The sequence below is a fragment of the Lissotriton vulgaris genome, chromosome 2_2 (assembly GCF_964263255.1).
Source record: "Lissotriton vulgaris chromosome 2_2, aLisVul1.2, whole genome shotgun sequence".
Taxonomy (NCBI): Eukaryota; Metazoa; Chordata; class Amphibia; order Caudata; family Salamandridae; genus Lissotriton; species Lissotriton vulgaris.
The window spans coordinates 319,355,951-319,380,649 of NC_141688.1; the positions used below are offsets into that span (position 1 = coordinate 319,355,951).

Consider the following 24,699-nt stretch of genomic DNA (forward strand, 5'->3'; position numbering starts at 1 on the left):
CACACAAGCCACCTCTAATGAGCCACACACGAGCCTCCTCACAAGACACACAGGCCCCCCTCAAACCCATTAAAAACCCTCTGACTCAGACTACGCCCACCTCTCCATGGTAGACCATCGGTGATGCCGCCCAGTACTCACAGCAGTCGGACTCGTCAGACCAGTCGCCACAGTCGTCATCGCCATCGCAATGGTAGATATCCAGGATACAGCGGCCATAGGCACACTGGAACTCCTCTAGGCTGCACGTTGTGGCTGGGACGTCAGATGCTGGGGAGAGAGGAACAAGGAAAGTGGGGTCAGTGAGGGAGTAACAGTCTGCCCTTGGAGCATGGATCATGTGGTCAGGGTGCTGACCGCCTGTGTGCAACAGCTCCCTCTGTGTACAACATCTCCCTCTGTGTACAACAGCTCCCTCTGTGTACAACATCTCCCTTCCCTCTGAGTACAACAGCTCCCTCTGTGTACAACATCTCCCTTCCCTCTGTGTGCAACAGCTCCCTCTGTGTACAACATCTCCCTTCCCTCTGTGTGCAACAGCTCCCTCTGTGTACAACATCTCCCTTCCCTCTGAGTACAACAGCTCCCTCTGTGTACAACATCTCCCTTCCCTCTGTGTACAACAGCTCCCTCTGTGTACAACAGCTCCCTCTGTGTACAACATCTCCCTCTGTGTGCAACAGCTCCCTCTGTGTACAACATCTCCCTCTGTGTGCAACAGCTCCCTCTGTGTACAACATCTCCCTTCCCTCTGTGTGCAACAGCTCCCTCTGTGTACAACATCTCCCTTCCCTCTGTGTGCAACAGCTCCCTCTGTGTACAACATCTCCCTTCCCTCTGTGTACAATAGCTCCCTCTGTGTACAACATCTCCCTTCCCTCTGTGTACAACATCTCCCTTCCCTCTGTGTGCAACAGCTCCCTCTGTGTACAACAGCTCCCTCTGTGTACAACAGCTCCCTCTGTGTACAACATCTCCCTTCCCTCTGTGTACAACAGCTCCCTCTGTGTACAACATCTCCCTTCCCTCTGTGTACAACAGCTCCCTCTGTGTACAACATCTCCCTTCCCTCTGTGTACAACATCTCCCTTCCCTCTGTGTGCAACAGCTCCCTCTGTGTACAACAGCTCCCTCTGTGTACAACAGCTCCCTCTGTGTACAACATCTCCCTTCCCTCTGTGTACAACAGCTCCCTTCCCTCTGTGTACAACATCTCCCTTCCCTCTGTGTACAACAGCTCCCTCTGTGTACAACATCTCCCTTCCCTCTGTGTACAACAGCTCCCTCTGTGTAAAACATCTCCCTTACCTCTGTGTACAACAGCTCCCTCTGTGTACAACAGCTCCCTCTGTGTACAACATCTCTCTTCCCTCTGTGTACAACAGCTCCCTCTGTGTACAACATCTCCCTTCCCTCTGTGTACAACAGCTCCCTCTGTGTACAACATCTCCCTTCCCTCTGTGTACAACAGCTCCCTCTGTGTACAACATCTCCCTTCCCTCTGTGTACAACAGCTCCCTTCCCTCTGTGTACAACAGCTCCCTTCCCTCTGTGTACAACAGCTCCCTTCCCTCTGTGTACAACAGCTCCCTCTGTGTACAACATCTCCCTTCCCTCTGTGTACAACAGCTCCCTCTGTGTACAACATCTCCCTTCCCTCTGTGTGCAACAGCTCCCTCTGTGTACAACATCTCCCTTCCCTCTGTGTGCAACAGCTCCCTCTGTGTAGGTCTGAGACAGCCCACACCCTTTACATGGACAGTGTGGTCAGTGAGTTGACCGCCTGCACACAAGTGGTCCCTCCATGGAGGCCAGCGACAGCCTGCTTCCTGGAGATGGTCAGTGAGCCAGCCGCCTGCACATGAGAGGTCACTCCATGGAGGTCTGTGGCAGACCGCTCTGTGGAGATGGTCAGTGAGGTGGCCGCCTGTACAGGATGGGTCACTCAGAGGAGGCCAGCGACATCCCGCTCCCTGGATATGGACAGTGAGGTCAGGGAGGTGACCGCCTGTGAACAACAGCTCCCTCTGTGTAGGTCTGAGACAACCCGCTCCCTGGGCATGGACAGTGGGGTCAGTGAGTTAACCACCTGCCTGTGAGAGGTCACTCCATGGAAGCGTATAGATCTTACCTGTCAGTGTAGTTTTGCAGCTTGAAGACTTTCTGGATTCACTATGCTGTTCATTATTCCGCCATCTAGTGGTTGAGTCCGGAATTGTAGTCTTTTTTTTCTCCTTTTTTTTGTGGCCTAGATGACCATCATTTGGTGTCCTTCATGACGTCCACGTGCTTCCTCCGGAAGCTCCCACCTTTGGTCGCCATCTTTGGATTCTTTTTTCTTGTGTTATTCTTGGTTTTCCTCTTATTTTCTAAGTCTTGTTCATCTTTAATCCCTTTCCTCCTGTCTCATCTTTCTGGCGGAGGTGGGTGGGTTCGCTAGTGAATCCAGACATTCTTCAAGCTGCAAAACTACACCGACAGGTAAGAAACTATACAATTTGCAGCGTGAATCTTTCTGGACTCACTATGCTGTGCATAGACTTTGTAGCGGTGTGTCCTTATTGTGTTAGATGGGTGGAAGATGAGCTGTGGTTACAGAGTATGTGTTGTAAGACCTTCTGTCCCACTTGCGCTTCTTTGTTCATTTGGATATCCACACAGAAGTGCTGAACGTATGCACTGAAGACCACGTTGCAGCTTGGCAAACGTCTTGAATCGGTGTGTTAGCTGGAAAAGCAATTGTAGCTCCTTTCTTCCGTGTCGGGTGAGTATGAGCTGCTCTTTGTAACGGTTGAGCCGCTTGTTTGTGGCATATTTGAATGGTTTGTGCAATCCATCATGCAATGGTATTTTTGGTAACTGGTCATCCCAAAAAACTGCTTGCGAAGGAAACAAAGAGTTGCTTTGTCTTTCTGCACTCCTTTGTCCTTTCCATGTAGTGCATCACCGCCCTCCTGGCGTCCAGTGTGTGCAGCGCCCTCTCTGTGCTTGTGCTTGGTATTTGGATTGTTTAGTTGATGTGGAACCGAGACACCACCTTTGGCATGAAGTGTGGGTCTGTTCTCATTACAATCCTATCACTATGTATGTGCAAGTAGGACTCTTGAAGTGTTAGCGCCTGCAACTCACTTACTCTTTGTAGTGATGCGATAGCTACTAAGAAGGCCGTTTTTAGTGTGAGCATGTGCAGTGTAACCTTGTGCATGGGATCGAATGGTGCCTTCATTATTTGGGTCAGCACTACGTTGAGGTTCCATGCTGGTGCTGGCATTCTGTTTGGAGGTGCGATCCTCTTCGCCCCTTCTAGAAATCTCTTCACGACTTAGGAGGTGGAGAAACTTTTCCCAGTTTCTCCTCTAATGTAAGCCACAATAGCCGTTAAGTGTACCCTTAGGGATGTGTAACTCAGTTTACTTTCCAGTAGATGTGTTAAGTATTTTATTACTGTTGACTCCCTTGTGATTTTCCTTTGCGATTTTCCCTAATGCACCATTTTGAGAATCTCTTCCACTTTGCTACGTAGCATTTCCTTGTGGTAGACCTTCTTGCCTCCCTGAGCCCTACCATTGTGCTCACCAGTAGTTTGAGGTGTGCAAACTCTAGGTCTTCAGGAGCCATGCCACTAGGGTGAATGTTTTGCCATTGTGCAACATTCCGTCCATCATCTTGTGTGTTTTGCTGTTCACCCTATGTGGGAAGGGTATGCCCAGACGTGGGCCCTGTGCTCACTAAGCCACTGGAGTCAAGCTATCCTGTCTGATGACGGCTGATAGCCAGAAACTGATCCTAGGATGCTTGATTCCGGTCCAAGGAAGACATGGCTTGGCAGTTCAGGCTGGACTGTTCCCATGAGGCATAGGGTCAAGACTGATTTGCATATGGCCATGTCTGAACTGGGGTGGCAGAGTGGGCTAAACAATGATGGATTAAACCCAGATCTGTGACTGGGGTGAATGTTTTGCCATTGTGCAACATTCCGCCCATCATCTTGTGTGTTTTGCTAGGCTGAGGCTCTCTGGCTCTGGGTGTAGCATCCTTCCGTTCTGCATTGTTAACTGGTTCCTTCTCTTTGTAAATTTGTGTGCTGGTGCCTGTGCCATCTCCATAATTAGTGAGAACCACGACTGTCTGGCCCACTGAGGTGCTATTAGTATTAGCGTCATGTTGCTGATCCTGCATTTGCTGAGTACCCTGTACATCAGTGGAATCGGGGGAAAAGCGTATGCAAATGTCTTTGACCAATTTATCCATAGCGCATTCCCTTGTGACCGATGGTCTGGTTGTCTGGATGCGAAGTGTTGGCATTTTGCATTTTGGTGTGTTGCAAATCGGTCTATTTGCGGTGTAACCCACTTCTGCAATACTCTCTGTAATTCCTGTTTGTTGATCTCCCATTCGTGGGATGCTGACATCTGTCTGCAGAGTCTGTCTGCCTCCACGTTGTCCTTCCCTGGGAGATGTATTGCTAGTAGGTCTATCTTTAGTGGGATGGGCCATGTCCATATGTCCTGTGCTAGCCTCGATAGCGATACTGACTGTATTGCTCCATGCTTGTTGATGTAGAACATGATCGTGGTGTTGTCTGTTTGGATCAACACCCTGTTTCCGTACAGCTGCTTCTGAAATGCTTTCAGGGCTAGGAACACTGTTTTTAGTTCCAGGTAATTGATGTGCTTGACCGCATCCTGCTGCGACCATAGCCCTCTCACCTTGAGCCTGCCCCATCCCATCTGGCAGACGTCACTGTTGGAGTTGTTTGTTTAGTGTGAATGGTTTCCCCTGTGATATGTTTTCCTTGTTCCACCACGCAATTTCCTGATGCACTGCATGTGTGACAACCACTAGATCTACCCAACTCCCAGTTGCCTGTGACCATTGCTGCTATATCCATTCTTGGAATGGTGTCATGTGGAGTCGAATATTTTGGACCAGGTGGATGCATGACGCAATCATTCCCATCAGCTTGCTCACCGTCCTCACTGCCAGAACTTGCCCCTTGCGGTAAAGACGTGTTTCCTTCCGTATTGCCAATGTTCTCTTCCTGTTGGGGAACACTTTGGCCCGTATGGTGTCGATCTCTGCCCCTAAGAATATCTTGATTTGCTGTGGCTCTGTTGACGATTTCTCCCACTGAATCAAGAAGCCCAGTCCTGTCAGTGTTAGTATGACCTGCTGGATGTGCAGTTTGCATTGGTCGTATGAACTTGCCTTTACGAGCTAGTCGTCGAGATAGGGGTATACGTGTATCCCTCGCTTTTGGTAGGTGTGCTGCGGCAGCTGCTAGGCATTTTGTAAACACCCTTGGCACGGATTTTAGGCCCAATGCCAGTACTGTGAACTGGTAGTGGCTTTGGTTGATCACAAACCTTAGTAGGCGCTGGTGTTTGTGTTTGATGGGGATGTGCAAGTATCCATCCTTTAAATCTATAGTAGACATGATGTCTCCTTGCTGTATTTGTGGTACTACCTCTTATAGGAAGGTCATCTTGAATCTTTGAGTCCTTATGAATTTGTTCAGGAACCTTAGATCTAGGATAGGTCTTAGCGGTTCGTCCACCTTTGGCACCAGGAAGTAAGTTGAGTGAACCCCCTTGTTGCTTTGGTTCTGCGGTACCACCTCTATTGCCTCCTTGCCGAGCAATTCTTCCCCCTTTAGCTGCAAGAGCGAGAGCTCCTTTGCTGAGTGTGCCTTTCTTGTTGAATTTCTGTTTGGAGGTTGTCTTTCCAACTCTATACAGTATCCGTATTGTATGATGTTTAGAATCCATTTGTCCGATGTGACCTTCCTCCATTCCTGGATGAAGTCTCTTATTCTTCCCCCAACTGGTGTTGAGTGTTCGAGGTACTGTTTGTCGTTGAACGTTTGGCTAAATTTTTTCTTTTTGTCTTCCCACCCACCCCGAGGTGTTGCTAGGGTGGGGGCCTGATGCATGGCGGAGTCACTTGGTTGAGGGATGTTTGGTGTGATGTGGTCAGCACGTTGCCTCCACTTCTACTGCCTGGCCTCCTTGTGGGTGTGCCTCTTCTCATTCCCCTGAACTGTAACGCTCCCATGGACCTTGCTGTTTCGTTGTCCTTCTTGAGCTGCGTCAACTTGTCTTCCATTGGTGTGCCGAACAGTTGCTATCCATTAAAGGGTGCATTTAAGATGTTACTTTGTACCTCTGTCTTGAATCCCGAAATTCTGAGCCATGCGTGTCTTCTCTCAGTCACTCCTATCATCATTAGCCTGCTCGATGTTTCTGCAGCATCCAATGCAGATTTCAGGCATGTGTTCGCCATGTTCTTTCCTTCTTCTACCAGTTGAGCTGCCCTTTGTTGGTACTGGTCTGGTAGATGCTTTAGGAGCTGCCCCACTTCATCCCAGTGTTGGTATGGGTGCCTGTTGAGCAGGGCGTTGGAATTTGCGATGCGCCAATGTATTGCTGCATTTCTCTCCACCTTTCTCCTTGTGAGATCTTCCTCCTGCTCTCCTTGTCTGGAGGTGGCCCGGCATTTGTGGGAACATTAACTCTCTTCCTAGCCGTTGCTTATATTATGGAGTCGGCGGGCACTGACCCTTGGATGTATGTAGGAACCTTTGAAGAATGTTTGTACTTCTTCTCCGATCTAGGTGCCACAGCTTTGCATACTGCTGGCTCCTTAAAGGCCTCTCTTCCCTGGTCCAGCACACTATGGAGCAGGGGCAGGAATTGACTCCTAGTCTGTTGAGGCAGTAGAGTTTACAGGAGGAAACATGCCTTGGGCTTCTTCTCCTCCATTTTCACTCCATAAGCCTGTGCAGCCTTCTGTACAACCATGTTGTAGATCGCTATGTCGTCTGGCGGCGAGGGCCTCAAAGGGTAAGTGTCTACGCCTTCTTCCGACGATTCGGCATTGAGATCTTGCCATTCCACATCTTGTGCCTCTGAGGATGTTGAGTACCGGTAGGGTTGCAGATCTTCATCACCTTCTCCCTCGAAACAGTAGTCGTCTTTTCCCAGTTCCTCGACTGGTTCGGGCGTTTTCGGCAATTCCGCGTCTTTGCCGTCCCTTTCGACTTTGACTGCGGGTTTCGGCGGGATGGTGTTTTGGGTCATCTTCTTGCCGAAGTCCTTTTTCTGCTGTAGGATGCTCGCCATTTTGGGCTCGAGCCTCCTCTTCTTCCTCTCCATCTCGGCGGCATGTTCGGCGTCAAGTGTTGGAGCGCTTCACTTCCAGGCCGTCAACGACGATCTTGGCCCTTCTTTCCTCAGCGCCGAGGTGTCCTTCTCCAGGGCAACCTTTGATGTCTTTTCAAGGGTTTTCACCAATTGGGAGTCCTTTTCGAAGGATCCGCTTAGTTGACTGTCCCTGGAGGCTGTTGCCTTCGTCAGGTGTTTCGGCGGCAGAGCTCCCTTCGAGGACTTAGCTTCACTTCTACGAGTGTCGCTTGGGGCTTTTGCTTCACTCTTTCGAGTATCGCTTCGATGTTTCGGGGTTGACAACTCCTTTGACGTCTTCTCATGGAACTCGACGACCGTGCAGTCCTCCGGTCCTTCGGCGATGTTGTCCTCTTCTCCACTGGAGAGGCCTAAGTCTCATAACGATGGAGGTGGCCCCTGCCCCTGCATGTTGGGGTTTACCCTTCTCTGCCTCTCCCTTACTGTGAGGGTCTTGGGTGTAAACGCCGAGTAGGCGTTGCAGTATTCGCTTCTGTGGTCGAGCAGCAGGCAGAGGTTGCAGACTGGATGCTGATCCTTCTGGGCGTACTTGTGGTGGCAATTGGTGCAAAACTTGAACTGTGTTTTGTCCATCCCCGCGCTCAGGGAGCCCCCTGCGAGCCCATTCTTTGTCGAACATCAAGATTTTGTTCGTTAAAACTTCTCCCTCGTCGCTCTGGGCACCTGACCTGTAGTCTTTTGTAGTTGAAACTTGTTCTTTGTCGAATTCTCTTTGATTTTGCTTGATTCCTCTTCCAAAAACTTTGGAAATCTTCTGCAACGATCCAGACCCAACGGCGGAAAAATGAATATTAAGATGGCGACCAAAGGTGGGAGCACATCAACGTCACGAAGGACACCAAATGGTGGTATGTCGACACCAACCTTGGCCACGAAAAAAAATAAGAAGAGAGAAAATAGACTACAATTCCGGACTCAACCACTAGATCGCGGAATAATGCACAGCATAGTGAATCCAGAAATATTCACACTGCAAAACCTGCGACAGCCTGCTCCTTGGAGATGGTCAGTGAGTCGACTGCCTGCAAGCAAGAGGTAACTCCATGGAGGCCTGCAACAGCCCGCTCACTGGACATGGACAGTCTGGTCAGTGAGGCGCCCACCTGCACACGAGAGGCCACTCCATGGAGGCCTGCAACAGCCCGCTCACTGGACATGGACAGTCTGGTCAGTGAGGCGCCCACCTGCACACAAGAGGTCACTCCATGGAGGTGTGCGACAGCCCGCTCCATGGAGATGGTCAGTGAGGTGGCCGCGCCTGTGCAGGATGGGTCACTCAGTGGAGGTCAGTGGTATTCTGATGACACAACATTGGACAGCCGTCCCTCACCGCCCCGCCCCGGCCCCTCCAGCCTCCACTCACGGCAGCTCTCCTCGCCCCGGCCCCTCCAGCCCCCACTCACGGCAGCTCTCCTCGTCCGAGCCATCCTTGCAGTCCGTGTCTCCATCACAGGCCCAGTGCTCAGCAATACAGCTCCCATCACTGCACTGGAACTCCTTCTCCGAGCACTTCCGGGTGTCTGCTGGCCGGGGGGAGGCAGGACACACGGGGGACAGAGAATACACACGGGGAGGCAGGACACACGGGGCGGACGACACACGGGGAGGAGGACACATGGGGAGGAGGACACACGGGGAGGAGGACACACGGGGAGGAGGACACACAGGGAGGAGGACAAAAGGGGAGGAAGACACACGGGGAGGAGGACACACGGGAGAGGCAGGAACACGGGAGAGGCAGGACACACGGGGGACATAGAATACACACGGCGGAAGCAGGACACATGGGAGAGGCAGGACACACGGGGAGGAGGACACACGGGAGAGGCAGGAACACGGGAGAGGCAGGACACACGGGAGAGGCAGGACACACGGGGGACATAGAATACACATGGCGGAAGCAGGACACATGGGAGAGGCAGGACACACGAGAAAGGCAGGGCACATGGGGAGGCAGGACACACGGGGAGGCAGGATACATGTGGGAGTCAGGACAAGATGAGCAGCCATAGGAGGACACAGATAGATACAGCGGAATACAGGCAGGCACAGGAGGAAACATGAAGATACAGGTGGATACAGGAGAACACAGGCAGACATAGATATAGGGGGAAATAGGCAGGCATATGAGGACACAGGAAGGCACAGGAGGACATGGGTAGGTCATAGGAGACACAGATAGATACAGGAGAGAACAGGCAGGCACAGACAGATACAGGGGAAAAGAGGCAGGCATAGATAGATACAGGAGAGCACAGCAGGCACACATAGATATAGGGGGAAAGAAGCAGGCATTATAGAGCACAGGAGGGCACGGAAAGTTCACAGTACACGCAGGGACATACAGGAGAACAGGAGTTTACAGGGAGATAAAGGAATACACAGGTAGGCACAAGAAGGGGGCAGTAGGACACAGGAGGACAGGTAAGGGGGACACGGGATGCACAGGGAGGCACATGAGAGCCCAGAAAGAAGCACACAGGAGGGAGACAGGAGGACACGGGGTGTTACAGGAGGACACATGCAGGCGCAAACAGACACAGGAGGACACAGAAAGACGCAGGCGGGCACAGAAAGACACAGGTGGGCACAGAAAGACACAGGTGGGCACAGAAAGCGGAGGAGAGAGAAACAAAATATGTATTCACTTAGGTGGCAAATATAGATGAAGGCAGAGTGATGCTGGCGCGTCACATCAGCACTGTCCTTAGAAACCAAATAATGTTCATACCCATGCCACAACAAGACTGGCACATCAGGTGTGCCCAGAGACCCACTCTGCCACCCGAAGCACCTGCGGACTTATATCAGTACAAAGCCCAGACGGTGCCAGGCTCGTCTTAGGCCACTGTGCCATGAACCCACCAGCACCCTCTACTGGTGGAGGACAGCGCTGTCCGCGGTCCCAGGACCTCAGACAGACTCTGCCTCCCAGAGCCCCTCGGCCCACCCTGTGCCTCCCCACCCATGCCTAGTGCCAACCCATCGACTGCAGTAGAGACAGATTCAATGCCTCCAGTAACCCCCACCCATTTTAGCTGAGAGCACCTCCTTACCCGCTCGAGGCACTCGACACAGATGAAGTGTCGCCACACCCTGCCCCTGCGGTACCCTCTCACTCCCTAAAGCCAACTCATAGGGTAGTCACCCACTTGAGTGCTATGTCCCCCATAACCATTCATCCCGGATGCTATTGTCCCCACTCACCACACTGCTCACCAGAGTTGAAGTGTCTTCCTCCCAGGGGCCCTCACTTGTGTCTACTCACCACACTGCTCACCAGAGATGAAGTGTCTGCCTCCTAGAGGCCCTCACTTGTGACACTCGCCACACTGCTCACCAGAGATGAAGTGTCTGCCTCCTAGAGTCCCTCACTTGTGACACTCACCACACTGCTCACCAGAGATGAGGTGTCTGCCTCCTAGGGGCCCTCACTTATGTCTACTCACCACACTGCTCACCCGAGATGAAGTGTCTGCCTCCTAGGGGCCCTCACTTGTGTCTACTCACCACACTGCTCACCAGGGATTAAGTGTCTGCCTCCTAGAGACCCTCACTTGTGCCCACTCACCACACTGCTCCTGCTCACCAGAGATGAAGTGTCTGCCTCCCAGAGGCCCTCAAGTGTGCCCACTCACCACACTGCTCACCAGAGATTAAGTGTCTGCCTCCTAGAGGCCCTCACTTGTGCCACTCACCACATTGCTCACCAGAGATGAGGTGTCTGCCTCCTAGAGGCCCTCACTTGGGACACTCACCACACTGCTCACCAGAGATGAAGTGTCTGCCTCCTAGGGGCCCTCACTTGTGTCTACTCACCACACTGCTCACCCGAGATGAAGTGTCTGCCTCCTAGGGGCCCTCACTTGTGACACTCACCACACTGCTCACCAGAGGTGAAGTGTCTGCCTCCTAGGCGCCCTCACTTGTGTCTACTCACCACACTGCTCACCAGAGATGAAGTGTCTGCCTCCTAGAGGCCCTCACTTGTGACACTCACCACACTGCTCACCAGAGATGAAGTGTCTGCCTCCTAGGGGCCCTCACTTGTGACACTCACCACACTGCTCACCAGAGATAAAGTGTCTGCATCCTAGGGGCCCTCACTTGTGTCTACTCACCACACTGCTCACCAGAGATGAAGTGTCTGCCTCCTAGGGGGCCTCACTTGTGACACTCACCACACTGCTCACCAGAGATGCAGTGTCTGCCTCCTAGAGGCCCTCACGTGTGCCCACTCACCACACTGCTCACCAGAGATGAAGTGTCTGCCTCCTAGGGGCCCTCACTTGTGACACTCACCACACTGCTCACCAGAGATGAAGTGTCTGCCTCCTAGGGGCCCTCACTTGTGACACTCACCACACTGTCCACCAGAGGTGAAGTGTCTGCCTCCTAGGGCCCCTCAGAGATGAAGTGCCTGCCTCCCAGAGATGAAGTGTCTGCCTCCCAGGGGCCCTCAGAGATGTAGTGTCTGGCTCCCAGGGCCCCCTCTTGTGACACTCACCACACTGCTCACCAGAGATGAAGTGTCTGCCTCCCAGAGATGAAGTGTCTGCCTCCTAGGGCCCCTCAGAGATGAAGTGCCTGCCTCCCAGAGATGAAGTGTCCGCCTCCCAGGGGCCCTCAGAGATGTAGTGTCTGCCTCCCAGGGGCCCTCAGAGATGGAGTGTCTGCCTCCCAGGGGCCCTCAGAGATGTAGTGTCTGGCTCCCAGGGCCCCCTCTTGTGACACTCACCACACTGCTCACCAGAGATGAAGTGTCTGCCTCCCAGAGATGAAGTGTCTGCCTCCAAAGGGGCCCTCAGAGATGAAGTGTCTGGCTCCCAGGGGCCCTCAGAGATGAGGTGTGTGGCTCCCAGGGGCCCCTCTCGCGACACTCCCCGCACTGCTCACCAGAGAGGCAGTATCTGGCTCCCAGGGGCCCCTCTCGTGACACTCACCACACTGCTCGTCGCTGTTGTCGCCGCAGTCGTTGTCGCCGTCGCAGTGCCACAGGCTCCGGATGCAGTATCCGTTCTGACACGGGAACTCGTCGTCTTCGCACTCCCGGGGTGCTGGGGGGGGGAGAGAGAGTGTTACAGCGGGGAGTGGGAGGTAGAAGAGGGGTGCGGCTCACACAGGACAGTGGGTGAAATGAAGAAACACCACACAAGGCACACTCTGCTAAAGTAAAGTGTGGATTACTCACTACCCCGGAGTACCGCCCGCTGCGGGAAGACCTGGTACCCCCCCCCCATTAGAAACACTGCCCCCTGCTGAGAGTGCAGGAGCTGCCAATCTTCATAGACCCCGCCAGCAGCTGGCTGGAACAGCTCTTTTACCTGTCACATAAAGCCAGGAGCACCACAGCTCTTTCATGCCAGGGAGCCCTTTCACCATGCCATGGTGGCAGGCTCTGGGAGCACTAATACAGGTGTCGGGCACAGCTGGCGGGCACGGCTGGTGGGCACAGCTGGCGGACAGAGGCAACGGGCACAGTTGGCAGGCATGGTGGGGGGCACAGGCATAGGTAGTGGGCACGGCTGGCGAGCACTGGTACAGGTGAGGGGCACAGGTGGCGGGCACGGCAGGGGCACAGGCACAGGTGGTGGCCACAGGCACTGGCACAGGTGATGCGCAGAGGCGACAGACACAACTGGGGGCACTGGTATAGGTGGCGGGCACGGCAGGGGCACAGGCACAGGTGGTGGGCACAGGCACTGGCACAGGTGATCCGCAGAGGTGACAGACACAACTGGGGCACTGGTATAGGTGGCGGGCACAGGTGGTGGGCACGGCTGGGGGCACATGTGACAGGCACAGGTGATGGGCACAGGTGGTGGGCACAGCTGGGGGCACAGGCAATGGGCACAGGTGGCAGACACAGATGGTGGGCACGGCAGGGGGCACAGGCGATGGGCACAGGTGGCAGGCACAGCTGGTTGGCACAGGTGATGGGCACAGGTGGTGGGCACAGCTGGCAGGCATGGCTGGGGGCACAGGCAATGGGCACAGCCGGCAGGCCCAGCTGGGGGCACAGGTGACTAGTACAGGTGGTGGGCACAGCTGGTGGGCACAGGTGACAGGCTCAGGTGGCGGGCACAGCTGGTGGGCTCCGGCTGGGGGGCACAGGCGATGGGCACAGGTGGGAGGCGCAGCTGGAGGGCACATGTGATGGGCACAGGTGGTGGGCACAGCTGGCAAGCACGGCTGGGGGGCACAGGTGATGGGCACAGCTGGCGGGCCCAGCTGGGTGGCACAGACGACTAGCATAGATGGTGGGCACAGATGGCAGCCACAAGTGGCGGGCACACCTGGCTTGCTGTTGATCAGACTTATTCAAGGCTGGTCGCTGCCTTCTCTTGCTCAAGTCGGGTGCTGGCGCCAGGTAGTAACAATTCAAAAAAACAGTTTCTAGGTCAATAACACGTGTGCGCGTAAAAGTGACACCCACGTGCTCTTTTCACACCGGTACGTGTGCACGTAATTATTGTGTACATGACTAGCGTGCATCACACACTCACTCGAGAGGTCACTTGACAACAGAGCACTAACCTTGTGCAGCAGGGCACACGTCTCACATGTGCCCCCGACACCATCCTGGAGAGGTTGGAATATAAAACCACCACAAGGGACTCCACACCTTTTTAAATAATTTTTTTAAATAATCTTTTCCTTCTTAATATGAGAAATGCCATACGGCTAATACCCCTAAAGGCCGAGATGAAACAACTAGGCGCTCTGCTTGCCATGGGGCGCTTGGGCTTGGACAGGGACGGCAGGAGGGAAGCGTTTGGGGCAGGTTCGTACAGGACAGTGGCACCTGTGACGTTATACTGCCAAAACAACATTTTATCCACGGGTCTGGCTTCAAAAAGCACTAAAGACAAGTGGCACAAGCAAGATCCCTTAGTATATTAGTGGAGGAACCCTTTAAGAAGGACGGTATCCCATCATCCACGAGGCGGCATGCTTCATCATTTGGGATCAACTGAGGGCTACAACCCCCTCACTGTGAGGGCGGAGCTCAGGGATGTTTTCTTTGAGATGCTATATGAGTATAGGATCTACTAAAATCCAAACAATGTGAAGAATATTGGTGTTCGGGTGATGGGCCCAGTGCAAGACAAAAAATGTGGTGTATTATAAAATTGGCTACCAAGAGAAAAAAACTTTTATTGGTTAACTCTCGATGTCAAGGTTAGAAACAGTGCAAATGCAGTTTTGAAATATTAACTGCATCTATCTAGTAAACAGGTCTACGTGTTTCAGCCCGAGTGATTAGTGAGATCATGGCCTTCTTCAGGACCTAGATGGATATTGGTAGTGGAGAAGTTTGGCTCACTGGTTAGAGGAGGCAGACCTGGAAGCAGAAGTCAGCCCGGGACCAGGGTTCAATTCTCGGCTCGGCAGGGTCTTGAGTCCTAAAATGTCCATGGATTCGACAATTCTCGCTCCGGTGCCTACTCGATTCACGGGTTCACACTCTGCGACTCTGGGCAATAGCTTGCTTAATCTCCACAAAGGCCCCTCGCGGTGGGATGCCTGGCTTTCACCTTGCGGATACCCTGCCGGGGTATCTCACAAGGGAATACCAGGACGGGTTCCCTAAGCAAGCGCCTTGATCCCTTCGGGTGATACGTGCGCTATATAAATCGCAATACATTACATTACTGCGTGATCAATAGTGATACAATAAGGTACTGACAATGTGCATTTAGCACAAGCACATGATCTGCTCCTTCATTTGCACAATCTGTTTTTTGTCTTTCACAGGTATGATCAAGATATCGCAACACCACCAGAACTGAGGAAACTGGCTGTATGTGTTTTACCTGCACATTTTTATACATTTATATAGTGCAGCAAATCACCCCTAGGGGTCTTGAGGTGCTGTAGCTGCTGTATGGGGGTTCGGCCTTTCTGACATCCAGGTCTCTGGTTCTCTTCTGAATTGTTGGTGCTGTCCTGAGATGCAGTGGGGGTTGTTCCAGGCCTTGGCATCCAGGTGCGAGTAGAAGTGTCCTCTGTTGTTGGATCAGTGGATTCTTGGTGTGTCTGCGAGGGAGAGGGATGTTTAGCGAAGGTGTCTGGTCGGTTGGTGGAAGGTCAGGCATTTGTTGATGTATGCTGGTATTTTGTTGTGCAAGGGCTTGTAGCCTGGGTCAACATCTTGAACTGGCATCTATTCTGGATCGGGAGCCTTTTCAGTTTCTTGAGATCGGGTGTGGTGTGGGTCCTTCTGGGAAGGTCGAGTATGATCCTTGCTGCTGAATTCTGTATTGTCTGAAGTCTTCTCATGATGGCGTGAGGTGATTCCTACGTAGAGCGTATATCCGTAGTCCAGTCTGCTAGTGATGAGGGACTTTGTGACGGTCTGTCTGGTGTTAATCAGGACCCACCTGAACATCTTGATTAGCATGCGGAGGGTGCGGAAGCAAGTTTACTGAACTCAGTATCTGGTGTACATTTCAGAAATATATAGGTTTCCTTCATACCCATTGTTTACTCTTTATATTTTAGGAGTTGTTGTATAGTTGGTGAACAATGGAAAACCATTGTACGGTGCGGCTCATTTCTAGGCTCGGGGTACCTTGGCTTCTTGGAAAACCTACAAACTCTATATATCCCAGTGACTAGAAGGGTCAAGCAAACTTTAGGATATATTGCTTTTGTAAAATGGTCTTCATGACAAAAACCTGTCGCATATGGCTGTTTTTCTTCTTAATTTTCAATGTTTTTTTAAAGAGTTCGTTTCCTTGTGAAAACCTTGAGGGTTCTGCATGAGAGACGACCCCTTGCTGAATTCTGAATTTTGTCTTTTCGTCACACCTCTATAGCGTTCCGGGATCACCCATGGGTTTCTCTGCTGCTTCCACCACAAACTGGAAGTAAGTTGAAAGCACAATAATGAGGAACCTCTATGAAAAATGCCAAACCGGTGGTAAAAAAATAGTTTTGGATTCAGCTTTGCAAAAAATCAAAAAGCTGGGAAGATGGTGAGTTTAGCACAGCAAACCTTTTATTGATGACGTTTTTAGAAAAAAATTCACTTTTTTCCTATTTTTACCCAAAACCAAAAATTAACTATATCTTGGCTATTCTCTTGTTCCCCTCCAGGGGAATCCACAAACCGTGGGTACCTTAGAACACCACGATGTTGGTAAAAAAGAGCACAAATTTGGCATGGATACTTTATAAGGCAAAACAGTTTTAGAGACCTTAGTGCGAACGACCCCAAATACCCAAAAAAAGGGCGAAGTATCTAAGGAGGTAAAGGCTTAGCAGCACAGTGGTCAACAAATGATTGTATATGTTGTTATTGTCTGTGAATAATCTAAATGGTGGTGCAATTCTAAATGGCACACACGAACGAGGAGTTAATGTGAAATAGCAGGAGTATTATGAATGTACATTCTTTCCTAGCACTGGAAGTTTACTGGTGATAAAGGAAAAACACCGTCCTTGTGCATAGTTAGTTCATTATAAACACACAAAAAAAACACTTTCTTTCCTTCCTATTATGTTCTCCTAATTACGTTGCCAGGGCACAGTGTGATCTAGCACAGGACAAGTTTAGAATTATTGTCTTTAAAGACTGAGGTGCTTCCATTAGTACAGAGGGAAGGATCACACAGGCTTTATGTAGAATTTCTGAATAATGTAAGTGAAATATTTGCAGCAAGACAGGAAAAGAGTCTGTGTCGGAGATAAAGGTGGGCAGGGAATTCCATAGCTTGACGGCAGCTACTAAAAAGGAGCGGCCACCCCAACAGGACCTGCAAAATCTGGGAGTCACAAGATTTTTCTGGGAGGAGGACCTCAAGGGCTTCCCAGGAGTGTACCATTGAAAAAGAGTTTTCAGATGTGGCCCTAAATACCATGCTCAGTACCTTAAAGGAGATGCACTTCCTGATGCAGAGCCAATGCAGGGAATGAATGCTATTCCTGGCTGACGGTACCACCTGGAGCTTATTGAGGGAGACCGCACTGATGTTCAGGTACAGAGCATTGCAAGAGTCCAGCGAGAGGCGGCTAGAGCGATGATGATTGACTGGTGCAGTTTGGACGGAATAAAATGGAAAACCTTTTTACAAGTGCTCGGAATATAAATGCAAGTACTAACCCTGCGGATAACCTGTACGTCAAAGCTCAGACCATCGTTAAAAAGGGCCCCCAGACTTTTTCCTTTTCGGACAGGGAGGGGCCCACAAACTGCCGGCCACCAAGATTTCGACCAGATGAAATTCTGTGAGCCGAATACCTGCACTTCAGTCTTGCCAGCATTGATCGGTAAACAGACAAAATATCGACTACAAAATATCGAATGGACATAATATCCGTTCAAAATATAGGCTGGACAGAATATCGAATGGACAGAATATAGACATCAAAAATATCGTTTTGAAGGTAAGTAATGTAATATCGAATTTTAAAATATAGATAGTCAAAATATCGAAGTACATAATATAGGTTAATAAAAATATCGAACATTTAATAATATCACATTTTTTATAATGTATTTTATGTGTTAAAAGTGTTTATTTATGTTATAATGTAATTTAATTAATGAATTTAAGGTTATTTAAATTTAGCGTAATTTAATTCTGTAGCGGGTTGTGGGTTTATAGGGGAATAGGGTGGAAAGTAATTTAATTGTAATTAATTAAATATGTAAATGTATTTATTGGTATTTGTTTATAATTATTGTTAATTAATTTTTATTTTGTAATTAATACAATTTTAATTGCCAATTAATTTTATTTAATTGATTAATTGATAATTATGTTAATTTAACTAATTTAATTACTGTAGCGGGTTGTGGGTTTATAGGGGAGTAGGGTGGGAGGTAATTTAATTATAATTAATTAAATATGTTAATTTATGTAGTGGTATTTAATTATAACTAATTGTTAAATAAATGTTATTTGGTAATTAATTACATTTTCATTTCCAATAAATTTTATTTAATTGATTAATTGATAATTATGTTAATTTAACTAATTTAATTTCTGTAGCGGTTAGTGGGTTTATAGGGGAATAGGGTGGGAAGTAATTTAATTATAATTAATTAAATATGTTAATTTATGTAGTGTTATTTATTTATAATTAATTGTTAAATAATTGTTATTTGTAATTAGTTATAATTTAATTGAGAATTAATTTTATTAAATTGATTAATTGATAATTCTGTTAATTTTACTAATTTATTTTCTGTAGTGGGTTGTGCGTTTATAGGGGAATAGGGTGGGAAGTAATTTAATTATAACTAATTACATATGTTAATGTTTTTGGGGTATTTATTAGATTTTAATTGTTAAGTAACTTTTTAATTACTAATTAATTAATTGTTAATTTGTAATTAATTAGTATTAATAGATAACTAATTGTAATGATTAAATTAAATTAGTATTTGCAATTAATTAATTATTATATTATATTAAATTGGTAATTACTTTTAAATAATTTTTATATAGATATTAACATATATATATTTTTAAATAATATATGAAGTATATACTTTCCCTACTGTTGCACTCACTGGAGTGGGAATAGTAATTTTTACCCCTACGCCATCCAACGCTTTCCCTACTGTTGCACTCTCAGGAGTGGAAATAGTAATTTTTACCCCTACGCTATCCAACGCTTTCCCTACTGTTGCACTCTCTGGAGTGGGAATAGTAATTTTTACCCCTAAGCTATCCAACCCTTTCCCTACTGTTGCACTCTCTGGAGTGGGAATAGTAATTTTTACCCCGACGCTATCCAACCCTTTCCCTACTGTTGCACTCTCTGGAGTGGGAATAGTAATTTTTACCACTACGCTATCCAATGCTTTCCCTACTGTTGCACTCTCTGGAGTGGGAATAGTAATGTTTACCCCTACGCTATCCACCCTTTCCCTACTGTTGCACTCTCTGGAGTGGGAATAGTAATTTTTACCTCTACGCCATCCGACGCCTTACCTACTGTTGCACTTTCTGGAGTGGGAATAGTAATTTTAACCCCTACGCTATCCAACGCTTTCCCTACTGTTGCACTCTTTGGAGTGGGAATAGTAATTGTTACACCTACGCTATCCAACGCTTTCCCTACTGTTTCACTCTCTTTAGTGGGAATAGTAATTTTTACCGCTACGCTTTCCAACCCTTTCCCTACTGTTGCACTCTCTGGAGTGGGAATAGTAATTTTTACCCCTACGCTATCCAACGCTTTCCCTACTGTTGCACTCTCTGGAGTGGGAATAGTAATTTTTACCCCTACGCTATCCAACGCTTTCCCTACTGTTGCACTCTCTGGAGTGGGAATAGTAATTTTTACCTCTACGCTATCCAACGCCTTATCTACTGTTGCACTCTCTGGAGTGGGAATAGTAATTTTTATACTTCCGCTATCCAACGGTTATAATATTGGATATTTTTTAATTATATTATGTTACTATATATATATGTTTTAACAAATATGATTGTAAAACATTTTTTTTATAACTTTAATGAATTATTTAATTATTATAAGGTAATTTAAGTATTTTTAAGTATATTTTAGTAAATAATTTTTAATATTAATTTAATTTAACATTGTTTTTAATAAAGTCGATATTTTTACAAATTATATTTTTGTAAACGATATTTTTTACTCAATATTTTTGTACTTACCTGTTTGTAGATACAAAGTCGATATTCTGTCTGTCGATATTTGTTCGCCGACATTTTTGCTAGTCGATATTATGTCCCTCGATATTATGTCAGTGATCCGATCTTCAGTGAATTGCCCTTCATCCAGCTGGACATACACTAATTGAACCTCTCCGCAACAGACTGCAGGCCATTTGAGGTGGAGATTATAATTTGAGTTTCGTCTGCATAATAAAGCACCGGAAATCCGAAGTCCCGCACCAGATCGGCAAGGGGGTTACACAGAGATTGAAAAGAGTGGGGCTCAACGAGGGACCCTGGGCCACCCCACAAGGAAGACTAATTGTCTCAACTCTGAAGCCTCCACAGCTGACGATGTTGGTCCTGTTTGACATAAAAGAGTGGAAAAGCTGCAAGGCATTTCCAGCGATTCCCACTTGCCGCAGGCGGTGAATCATACGCAATGGGGAGACGGTGTCAAATGTCGCCGATAGGTCGAGTATTATCAAAACCGCCTCCCTACCTTGATCAACATGCACACAGATACAGTCAGTAGCCGCAATAAGGTCAAACTCAGTATAGTGACCGGCACCAAACCAGTTCAGAGAGAGATCCAAGTTCTCCTGGGATTCAACGTCTTTCATCAGTTCTTTATTGAAGAATTTTTCCAGGATCTTAGCAGTGGCGGGGAGATGAGAAATTGGATGAAATATTTCCAGATCCAGGGGTTCAGCGTTAGGTTTTTTGTGAAGTGGTGTTGTTGAAAACGTTGCACAGAAAATTTGCCACTAGGTCAGGAACAAGCGACCGATGTAGCACCCGATTTTAGGTCCAGCAAAGACGTATTCATCTGCTGAACCATGATCTGTGGAAAGGTGGTGAAGAGATTCTTCCTGAGTTAATTCCACAACGGCCAGTTCCTCACCTCCAGAGGGGATAAGATCATGAACAATCTTAAGGACCTTGTCCTGAAAATAGACTGCAACCTTATCACAGAATTCTTGAGATGGGTTCAGCAACGCCTTGAAAATAGCTTGTTTATATTTCCGCAGAAGAGATTTCTGCTTTTCTTTTTTACTGGGGCAGGGGCGACCACTCTATTTTCGTTCTTGTGTTCGGCATGCCTGCCTAAGGAACAAGAGCTCTTTAGAGAACCAGAGGGCCAAAGGTTTCCTTCCTTCAATGACACAGTTTTTATAGGGAGCAACAATGTCGAGGGCATCATTAATCTATTCACGAAAACTCTCAGCGGTGGGAGAGTGTGTAATATTACTCCAGTCAAATACCGTAGCCAGAGCAGCCTCCCAGTTTCCAGCTGTGATTTTATTCATGCCCCTACAGCGTTGACAGTGCCGACAACACTCTGCCTTACCTGTAAATAGGTTAAGCTTTACCACACCCGCCTCGCGCTGCGTCTCAGGGCGCATCATAATCAGCAGATTTGATCCAAAAACTGTGTCTATCTCAAAAAGATCGAAAGTTACTAAAAACAAAGTGGTGCATTCTTGCACACCAGAAGGCGCTTCATAAAGGTTGACTGGTCAACTTCCAGTTGCTTGTTGCTGTATTTGGGTATTATAATTGCACGAATAAAGTGTAATCCTCTCCCAGACAGTTTTACCATGTGTACAAATGACAAAATATGAAGTAAAACTATCAAAAAAAGTGTTCCATTATATTGTACAATTTTCCGTCTCTTGACACAGAATGTAGTCAACCCTGCCGCATAATTTGGTCCTCCTCTTTCGTATTATTCTAGTGGCCCTGACTGGTCTGCATCGTTCAAGGTCAATTAATGAATGATGATGCATTTAATGATTGTATATTTACCATCAAACACCACACTAAGGTGCCATGTCATCTGCAGGGCACACCCTTTTCTGAGGCTGATGGCCATTACTTTGTGGATGGTTTCTGCTTGTGGGACCACTTTGACATCTTGAAGAGTTGTTATGCTATTTGTAGTGCACACAAAATTAATAAAGGGCGCATGTTTGACAGGTGTGCAAAGTGCTAAGACAGAAGAATTAGTGGCAATAATAAGGGCCTGTTGCATTGCTAAACGAATGAAGGTTAATATTTACACTGACAGCCCATAATTGACTGATACTTGATCCTCTGTTGTTGTCATCAAAATTACAATAGTGAAATGTGCTGCTCATATACCATCAAACGAATAAGTGTCACTAGGTAATGCAACTATGCGATGTAATGTCATTAACATTTCATTATGACACGTGGGAAAACTCCCTCGGCATCCGAACATTCAGATGGCAACAGTACCTGCAAGGATTACATGAATATGTAGGCCCCAATACAAGGAAAAGGCTAGAAACTGCTCTTTTTCCACAGGTAATGGGATGGAAGGGTATGTGTTTCATATTTGGACAGTAGGCTTTCTCCCGTCCGCCTAAGGGGAGTTGTGTGGGGGATGTTGCTACAGACAAAATTCCAGCCACGAGGACAGCAGTTCTCCAGAACAGAATGGTATTGGATATTTCGACTATCAATGCAAGGGTGTGCAAGGTAAGTTGGGTAGAATTATTACACTTATATAGCTCACAATTGACAGGCTTCCTGGCTTTATGGAAGGGGAACGTGGAAACAGGAGGCTAACCTTGAAGGCTTGGCATATTGGTGCTCTTTTGCACTATAGTGACTGCTATACCCTAGTGTATCTCTTCTGCATTGCCAAGACTATATATTGTTGCTAATGGGCAAAGGAAATGCTCAATGAAAGGGGGAGTTCACATGCAATAATGGTGCCACTATTTGCTGTTCTTTTCTCAAACTAGGAAACGCTTGTTCATCCTTTGACAATACTCTACTGAAGTTCTAATGCCCTTTCTGAGGAACTCTATCTTACTAGGCGATTACTGTAAATTCTTTCTGCTTCATAGCACTACTGATACAAGAATTGGAATCTCCTCGAGGGGATCTTTCTTAAATTACATAAATTCAAAACTTCCATTGATGTATTGTAAAATCTTGCCTCAAAATCATGTCCCACATAGAAGCACTTCACAGCCTTCGTTAATGGCACTACACTGTAAGTCATTTAAACCTCAGTGCAGGTCGGGAGATGCTTGCAAACATTAATACGAGTCAATCCCACATGGAGGCTGTCTCCATGCTGTGTTTATAAGTGTTACTGTGAACCGTACTGAATATTTGTTTTACTGATTATTAGGGTTAGGGTAAGAGCAGCACACTATGCTCAATGCCTGGGTGTCCCACCCACACTACAGCACACTCCGCTGGATACCTGTGTGTCCCTCTTTAGTGCAGCACATTCTACTGCAGTGGTTCTTAACCTGTGGTCTGAGCACCCCAGGGCTCCGCAAGGCCTAGTCAGGTGGTCTGCGACTGGCTTACAAAATTTAATTATAAAATGAATACAATAAAATTAATAAATTAGATACAAATGAAGTTCATTTTAAAAATCTCCGAACCTTTTCTATATTTTATTGTGAATTGAACAAAATATTCCAATATTTGAGCATTTGCTTGGGCTAAACTTGTTTTTGTACTTTTGAGTACTGTTTTGAAGCTCAAATCATAGAAAGCGCTTAGGCCCGGGGTCCAGAGCTTCCAATAGTGACTCAGTGGGGGTCTCTAGATTTCAGAAACAATTCAATGGGGTCCACAGAAGTCAAAAGGTTAAGAACTGCAGCTCTACTGCATGCCTGGGTCCCCCATTAGTGCAGGATACTCCAGCCAATAACTGGGTCCCCCCTCTTACAGCAGGATACTCAACTCTACGTCTGGGTCCCACATTAGTGCAGGATACTCCACTCTATGCCAGTGCACCCCCCCTCCCTTGTGCAGGATACTTCAGTCTCTATGCATGGATCACCCCTCAGTGCAGGAAACTCCCTGAGCCTAGGCCCCTCCTTAATGCAGGCTATGCCTTTCTCTACGCTACGATCACCCCCTAGTGCAGCACACTGCTCTACGCCTGGGTCCTTGCATTCTCCTGCTTCGGTTTGGTCTCCTTTTCCGCATAATGAGACTGTTCAAATGTCACATGCAATGCGTTATCCCACCATCCAGTGGAATGGCTCAGAAGCACCTGCAGGATTTTCTTTCAATTTTCGGTATGGACCTCACGAAGAGCCTGTAGGACTCATGCTGAGGCCAAGGGTAAGACCATATTTCCCCTACACAATCTACATATTTCTTTTTTGTATACCACCACTGGTTTCAGAAGCATGAACCATTGGATATCTCAGTGGGTGCTAAAAATACAGTGTTTTATTTTATTTCCAGCAATGAAAAAGAGTAGATAGGACCCAAAATTAGGAATACATGAAAGGAGGCTGAACAAGTTTTCTCTGCACAGTAGTGTTATCAATAGAGTAGTCAGAGCAGCTTTTCAAAGCATGTGTCAGCGTACAATTAGCAATGCAAATATTCCAATTACTCCTATCATATACAAGAAAAAAAGGATTATGTTTATTAACCTGTAAGCATCTGTTCTTGGCATGTAGAGCTGTAGATTCACATGCTTTGCATACTCCTGCCATCTAGTGTTGGGTCTGGAAGTTTGCACTTTGTTTTTCTCGAAGAAGTCTTCCCAGTCACAAGGTAAGGTGCCTCCTCCTTTCGGTGATAGTGCGCATGGCCATCGCTCCATTGTTAGATTATTTTCCCGAATGAAGTAAGTGAGTGTAGGATAAATATGTACATGCACATGTAATGTGAATAATGAGAACTGCAACAACCATAGGTGTCCCGGGAGGAGGGAGAACGCATGTGAACCTACAGCTCTACATGCCAAGAACAGATGCTTACAGGCTACGTAACATTATCCATTCAGAGGCATGTGTGCTGTAGATCACATGCTTTGCATAGACTGTATAGTAGTATTCTCTCAAACC

The 24,699-nt window shown here is 47.8% G+C and overlaps 1 protein-coding gene across 5 annotated transcripts in view; it reads right to left on the bottom strand.

Annotated features, from left to right (window-relative positions):
• Positions 1–24,699, bottom strand: part of LRP4 (LDL receptor related protein 4) — a 409,878-nt gene that overhangs the window by 166,015 nt on the left and 219,164 nt on the right. For 3 of the 5 annotated variants that reach the window (XM_086959683.1, XM_086959684.1, XM_086959687.1), the window contains exons 4-6: positions 12,146–12,259; positions 8,606–8,725; positions 142–270 (exon numbers count right to left, since the gene is read on the bottom strand). In XM_086959683.1, the coding sequence (XP_086815809.1) occupies positions 142–270; positions 8,606–8,725; positions 12,146–12,259 (363 nt within the window). The remainder of the gene's footprint in view (positions 1–141; positions 271–8,605; positions 8,726–12,145; positions 12,260–24,699) is intronic. The other 2 variants (XM_086959686.1, XM_086959685.1) reach the window with 1 other exon arrangement.